The sequence below is a fragment of the Convolutriloba macropyga genome, unplaced genomic scaffold (assembly GCF_964194025.1).
Source record: "Convolutriloba macropyga unplaced genomic scaffold, txConMacr16.3 SCAFFOLD_6330, whole genome shotgun sequence".
Lineage (NCBI taxonomy): Eukaryota > Metazoa > Xenacoelomorpha > Acoela > Convolutidae > Convolutriloba > Convolutriloba macropyga.
Genome location: NW_027450191.1, coordinates 3,991 through 12,006, shown reverse-complemented (window position 1 = coordinate 12,006; position 8,016 = coordinate 3,991). Strand labels below are relative to the sequence as shown.

The following is an 8,016-nucleotide window of genomic DNA, read 5'->3' as shown; positions in this document are numbered from 1 at the left end:
CATTATTGACAGTTCTCATATCAGAATATTAGAGTTCAAAATAAAACACAATTGAGCACATTAACATCCTGAAAGATATAGATTATCGTTTTGACGGCGCCGACACTTCTTTCTTGAAGACATTAATTGAATTTTTTTTAATTTTGTCTCTAACTGTCATTTATACTTTGTCGTTTCGGTCGTATGAAATTTCCTGTATAGTGATAGGTTTCACTGGCAATTGTTGGAAGTATAGATGAGCCGATATTCTGATATTAAGAGATAGCTGATAGCTTTCATGACTTTGAAAACAACTGTTCTCCAAAACTGAAAAAAAGCTTTTTAATTTCGCAAATTAGTTCTTTTTATTTTTCTTTTTGTTACCTAATCGCGTTAATTACAGGTCAAATATGACATTATGGGTGTAAAAGGAAGGTGTCGAAACGATTGATGTTCCAAAATCTATTTTTTTTAAAGAATGCGATATGACCTTACTGATTTCGACACCGGTTTTTTACGAAAAAGTAAATTAATTTGATTTTTGTCATATTTGACGTTCTTTTTGTAGACGCAAGGCATATTCTGGATAATTTCAGGTCTCAATGGCTTCCTTTGGATGAAAAATGACCCTATTTAAATATTTGATTTTGCAATTAGTGTCTTTCATGACTTTGGATATAATTTTGTTTCGAAAAAAAAATCAAATTCATTACATACTTTTGCCCTTTCCTCTTTTTTGTCTACTTTTAACCTAGTCTCCCTAATCAATGGCCACATACTCAATTATCGGTGTTTGAAGAAGGCGCAATCGAATATATTTTGAGTGCCAAAATATGGGTTGACGGTTCTGAGAGCGTTTTCTTGCAAGTTTCAATTGAATTTTTGTTTGTTGTTTTTTTGTTGTTCCTTTTAGCCACTTAAAATAATGAATAAGGACAGTTCCTAATGCCATTCTACAGGAACGTTGATAGTTGTAAACCTTTGGGATTTTTTCACTTGATTTCAAATGTTTTTCATTACTTTGAAGTTAATTGTTTGAAAAAAATAAGCGAATTTTTAACTTTTTTGTTTTGTTCTTTTTTGTGTAAATGTTACTAAACGTTTTTATGGACTGGTCAATATCTTTTCTGGTGATTTATAAGTTTTTTTGTTTATTTTTAGCTTCATCTGACGGTATATTGACTTTGTTATTAATTTTTGTTTTTTAAAACGGACATAAAGTTTTTGATGTAATTGATGTTTGTTGTTGCTGTTGTTTGATTTTGCTGTTCGTCTTGACTCGCTTTCTTAATATCGGCATATCACAGCAATCTAATGCTTCAATTTTTACTCCACTGAGTTATTTGCTTGGGAGGCTATCTTATCGTTCACACACATTTTTTTTGAAATATACTTGGGCTTTTTTGGGTTTTTTGGGATTCCCAAAAATTAATTTTTGGGTTTTTCTATCTGTTCCTCATTTGGTTGACAATTATGTCAAACTTGCGGATGGGCGGGGTCGGAACCTTATGTGCCATTGAACATTACCGAGCCGCCTTGTTTTTATAGACTCTTAAAATCGTTTGTAGAAGTCTCAAAATGGTTAGCATCTATCGTGAGTTTGGATGACTAATGAAAAATAATTATAAAATTAACCTGTTATAGAATATCAAATCAATGTAATGAAAACTCACTTCTAGAGATGATGAGTTCTGTTCATATTTCCTTAAGTTTTCATGTCTTATTGGGTACACAACACACTTTTGAAGCTGTTTCGAAGCAGAGCATCGCTTTTTATGGTTGTCCTTAACTTGACGCAGTTGCATCTGAGTTTTCAGGAACTGTACAATCTGAAGATATAGCTAGTGAGATAGATTGTATTTATGTTTTAGACAAGGAGGTAGAGGTGACTTTTATGGACACGAGTGGGAGCAGTGAGTTCCCTGCAATGAGGTCTCTGGCCATAGAGAAAGCACAGGTGGTACTGATTGTGTTCTCTGTGGATGACAGACAGTCCTATGAGAGAGTCACACAGTACAGGGATGAGGTCATAGAACTTAAAACAGACGAGGTACGAAAAAAGATGGGACTTTTTCAGCAGTCGCTTCAGCAAAAGAGGAGACCGTTCTTGAATAGAATTTAGGAGAGCATTTTTTTGACAAATCAGAAGTTATTTGAACTGTAGGCTTATGTGGCCATTTTTAAATGCATGAGTATTATAATATAATAAGAATCGTTTAGTATAGGAAACAATTCTTCACTGGGTACCAAAGGGGAGACGATTACTGATGAGATCCAGTAGCTCGTTAAAGCTATTTAACAATTGCTGTAATTTCAGTGGGGCTACCTGCATGACGTTAAAAGTCTATATTCTTCACGAAAATCGGAGAAGTTTCTTATATCAAGATTTTTTGCTACAAGGTATCACAAAAGCATACCCAGTAGGCATCCAAAGCTCTCTTAAAAACGGGATAGATCTTGTAAATCTAAGAGTTTTTGGCTCCTTTGTTTCACGATGCTAGTAGGTCGAGGGAGATAAACCTAATCTAAATTGTGCATAAGATAGGATGGGCATATCTTGACAAGAAAATTACTTGTTCAACCTATACTTGGCTAAAAGACAAAAAACTGACTAAGAACAAAGAAAGCGAGAATGGGAAACCCTAGTCAAATTGGGACAGATGTCCGCTAAGATTTTCTAAGACTCTTGCAAGACTCTTTGTGCAATTATGAATCATCTTGTAAGCATAAAAAGTCTTCTATAGCTTTCAATCTGACACCAAACACTTAACACTCCCACAGGGGCTTTAAAAAATCTAAAATTGAAGTAGGCTGCTGCAAAATAAAAAAAATGATGGTTACAATAACGACAAAATGATACTTAATACGTGTAATTTTATTTGAACAGATAAAACTGGTTTCACTTTTAATAAAATTAAGCCTTAAATTTGAATTGACATAACCAAAAAAATATAAAAGTCTGTGGTTTTATAGGTTGATTGACTACTATGAATAAATAGATTTTATATGAGCATCATGTGACGTATGAAATATCCGCATCGGGTTTGAAAGAGCAAAAAAGTTTTGACAAAAGATTTTATTCGTTTCAGCTTCGATGCAGGGTTTAATCTTTTGAAATTTGAAGTTATTAGCACAAGCATTTTGAGACTTGATCATTTTTGAGCCTTCACACATTTGAAAATTTTTTTAAGAGCTTATTATCATTTCAAAAAAAATGAAGAAATGGACAGCATTTGTTTCAATCATTGTAGATAAGTCAATTTTGGCTCATGGATACAAATTGTAGCATTAAAAAAGCTTTGAGAACTGATTCTATTAATAAAGAGGCCTTTGCAAGTTTGTCCTTTGTATTGCAAACCTATCGCCTTGAAAATGTTTTTTTTTTCGGTTTTTGTCACCTTCAGGTTGCATAAATACTTTTTTTCGTACATAACCTTTTGATTATCCCAACTTTTTTCAGTGTTGCCCCAAAATTTATTGATTTTTTTGATGAACGTCAGTGTAGGACGTCCTAATTTTTCTCTGAGAATGAACAAAAATAAAAGTCGAATACTATATTTCCTCAAAATTTTAGTTTTTCAGTATATTCTGATAAAAATTTTGGGGTAATATAGTATTCAGGTACTTATTTGTTTTCGTTCATTCTCAGAAACAATTTTAAGATTTCATCATCTTTAGCAAACGTTGTTTTTGGGACAGCACTGAAAAAAGTTGGGATAATGAAAAATTTATGTTCGAATGAAAAGATTTCAAGCAAACTGACAGAGTCAACAACCGAAAAATAGTTTTTCAAGGATAAATTGTTTTCAATACAAAGGATTGATTTGTAGAGGCCTTATTATTAAAAGAATGAGTCTCAAAAGTTTTTCTTTTATACTACAACTGATATTCATGAGACGTAATTAATTTATCTACAAGGATCAAAACAAATGCTGTCCATTTCTTCATTTGTTTGAAATGAAAATAAGCTTTCAAAAGATTTTTCAAATATGTGCTTGCTCATTTTTTTCAAATATCAAAGGTTGTGATAATAACTTCAACTTTCAAAACCTTGAGCTCTGTATCGGCGCTGAAACTACTAAAAGTTCTCGCCAAAAATTTTTTGCTCTTTCAAAATCAGTGCGACGAGATCAGACATCATATGATACTCATTAACAATCTATTTATTTATAGTATATATTCAACCCATAAGACCACAGACCCCTAGATTTTTTTTGGTTATGCGAATTCAAATTTTTTACCTAATTTTATAAAAGCGAAACCAGTTATAACTGTTTGAACAAATTGACACCCTTTCAGTATCATTTCACTTTCATTGTAACCATAATTTTTTTTAAAAAAATGATGTTATCGATTTCAATTTTCAAGATTTAATAATAGAAAATTTTCAAACCACTAACACTAATGTTTAGTTTAATATAGATATATGTATGGATTTTTTGTGGTAACAGGTGCCGATAGTTGTGATAGCAAACAAGATGGATGTGGCGCATCACGAGGTGGATTCGAAGGAGGCAGACCTCTTTTACACCTGCTTCGAGTCCAACAATGGCTTCGTCGCCATGTCCGCCAAAACAGACGCCTCTGTCAGACCACTGTTCAACGAAATACTCAAAAAGGTACTCGATTAACATTTTGACTGCCATACTTAATTGACATCTACATGCAAGAGTTTACATTTCGATTGCATTTCTTTGACACAATTGTTTGCGCATTAATTCAAATGATGTAACAGACATGAAATCGTATAATTACATCAAACTAGATAATTTTATTAACTAAAGGACGTATTGCTTAGGTTTCACATGTTTCCTGACAATAGTACGTTATTATTGCCTGTGTTTGAAAAAGTCAGTAGACACACAAAGAGAACCAAATTTAGTTGAATGATTCGAATAATGAAATGAGTGAAATGGCGTTCATAAGCGAAATTGTCGGCGAAAACCTTCTCCGTAAAACAACAAAAGAGGTCATCGAGAATGAAAACCGGAAAAAAAACGATGCTGCACAAATACCTCAATGAGGGAAAATATAGTTTGGCGACTAGTTGAACACAATGGGGCAAAAATAGTGGGTAGTAGATTGCATTTCGGTGTTAGAGATGGTCCTATTGAAGAAATAAATAGATATAAAGCCAGGTTAATGATCAAAAGTTACAGTCAGATTTCGGGAAAATATTTTCATGTGACGTACTCATAAACTATTAGGCTTTCAACAATTTGTTCATATATGGGCTGTTCTGTTCATTTCTGTTTCAAATTAAAACAAATTGATATGAAATTGATATATTTAATGCACTTATAGCAAAGAAAATGTACATGAAACAGCGGCAAAGTTTTGAGCAATTAGACAAAGGGAAACCTCTTGTTTGATTGATGAAGAAAAGACTTAGGAAATACTTTACTGTCTTAATTGGCCAGGAAGGTCTTTTTTATATTTAGCAAAATTTAAAAAGCTAGGATTTTGAATCATTGGTTCATGATAATAGTTTACTAAATAATAAGGAAAAAAAGAAATTCAAGGCCTAGTTTGTTTGTGGTTTGATGATACAATAAGCTGCAATATTCAAGAAATTTATTTCTCTTGGTTTGAGTTTGAGCTGGTTAAGGGAGGGGATTGTAGGGATTTTTTGTTGGTTTCTTAAAATGATGATAGTGAAAAGGCAAAATTGCATTCAAAACACTCAGGAAGAGAATATTGAGATGTTTTAGAGAGATGTGGACTGAAAATTTGTTAACAAATGGATACACCACTAGTTAATGCTTAGTAGAGAATACTACCCTCAGGATGGGAGTGAAGAGGAACAGCTCATGAAAAAATAAGATTAATAATATCTAGTGGGTTGCTGGAACAAAGGTACTGAGAGATACCTCAAATGTTCTAACTCAAAGATTTTGGTTTTTAAGATGGAAATAAGACAAAATTAGAGCCCAACGCAGCTGCTGATTGGGCAGGAAATTTACCCACAGGAAAAGAACTTCAGGATATTGCTCCAAACTAAGTAGTTACTTAACTGTTCTCAGTTGATCAAAAATTGTTTAAAGATGTGTTGCTACGTCAACGCCAGAAGCTGATATGAATTTCATAGTAGAGTGAACAAAAGAAGCCTTTCATTTGAGAGATCTGTTGTAGGACTTAGGCGTTGCGATACAAAACGTTTTTTTTTTGTTAACCAGGCAAGTATAGCACTGAGCAAGCAGTCCGTTCACTATGGAAAAACTTTTTGCCCTTAGAATTCAGTTCATAATGGAGCTTGCAGAAAAGGAGAGAGCTAAAACTGAATTATTTGCAGACTGTACTCATGATTGCGGATGCCCTGCCCTCACCAACAAGTTAGGGAAAACTAAACACGCTTAAGTTTGCGCTGCTCTCCTAGGTGACACTCAACCCGAAAGGGGGGATGAAGGAAGTCAAGAATGACTTCCCATAACTGTCATTTTTTGATTTGACGAAGTTCGAGTTAAGAGTTTGATTTCACAATCTTCAGCTATGATTGCGGAAACATACTGCTATATAAACCAGCTGATTTGTAACAATGCTTGCGCGAATTAAAACTCTGGATAACTCTCCCTTATATCAAGACACAGCTTGTCATTGACACCTAAATGAAGGGCATAACATTTTTGGGCGTTTTCAGACGGAATTTATAGTCTTCTCGCAGGTCCAGACCTAGATTTATCAAAAGAGTCGAATATTCTAGTGGGGCTGGTTGGGCTCTTTCGATTAAATTACTTAGTCCAGCGTCCTACTAAAGTCCAAGAACAGTTTTTCATGAGTGGAACGACAATTTTTTCATGATTTTTTTGGGTTTAGCAAGGTGTTTCCATATCAATTTTAGGTCAAGCATGGGGTTTTCATAAAACAAGGTCTAAGCCAAGGACGCTTAGTTTGTCGTCAATTTGGATGCCTTATGTTTGTTGCATTGCAGGTGCAAATTCCTGGTCTGCCCAACTTGGAGAGGGTGGAGCAGAGTGGAATTGGGGCCAAAAAAGCAGTGACTAAAACATCATCCCTCCCCCTTATCAGAGGGGGCAGCTTTAAACGCAGTCATCGCAAAGTGGAGCGCAAAGTCAGCTGCCATCTTCAGTAACACACCTTACCACACCATAAACAACCCGCCAAAAAACACAGGAAGCAAAACCTATAAATGGGCGCTGTTTCATTTTCCCCAGGAACAAAATAATGTTGCGTACTGTTTTATGTACGTGAATAAACTAATGCTTATTTGATCGCACATACGTTATGAAGCGGAGGGGAGCGCCCGATTGGGGGGGGGGGGGTTGCTGGGTTAGCCATCGCATTCACAATATATTCGGCTGGTGATTAGAATGATAAAATATGAATTAGAGTTGATCCTGGGAAAAGAAAACAGTCGCGAGATACAAAATATGTACCAAATAGACCATGAAACATGTGCAGTATGGTTGCTTGAGATTTTTCAAATAGTAGAAAGTCGATTCATTTTTGCTTCTATTTTATGCACATCAAGCAGAAACTTTCTAATTTTTCTTAAGAATCTTTTCAGAAATATGGGAGTTTCCATCGGCGAAAAGTCTTTTAAAGTCGCAAATGTTCAGGTGTAGAAATTACATTTCATTATTAATCTTGCCACAGTTTGTCAAATTGTGAACTATGAAAAGTAAATTTTATGACTTGATAAAAACTCTTGACAACTCTCAGTTCAATTTGTGCGCAATTTGTGCAAAAAAATGTTTCTGCGAAAAAAACGCTTCTGCAAAAATTTGTGCAAAAAAGCGCAAGCTAATTTCAAACTGCTCGGAGTTTGTTTTTGCTTTCAAATCCAAAATTTCATCCGCTTTAATTTTCTGAAACCATTTGAAAACTCTTCTCATGATGTCCCATTTTAACAAAAAAATTATTGCCAATGATCCTGCGGCATCTCTGAAAAATGGGTTTTTAACCTATTTCAGGCAACAGTTCAATCAAAAACGACTTTAATTAAAAAGTAAATCTTGAATTAATTTTTTTGTTGATTGATAAGAGAATGGTAAATTTGAAAGAACGTTTAATCAAATA

General features: G+C 34.2%; 1 protein-coding gene across 1 annotated transcript; it reads left to right on the top strand.

The window, feature by feature from the left end:
- Positions 1–1,850: 1,850 nt before the first annotated feature.
- LOC142355695 (GTP-binding protein Di-Ras1-like) lies at positions 1,851–7,146 on the top strand (the record flags this gene model as incomplete). Its single annotated transcript, XM_075407776.1, has 3 exons — positions 1,851–2,029; positions 4,431–4,598; positions 6,908–7,146. Coding segments are annotated over 3 exons (509 nt in total), but the record flags the coding sequence as incomplete, so codon positions are not given.
- Positions 7,147–8,016: the final 870 nt, after the last annotated feature.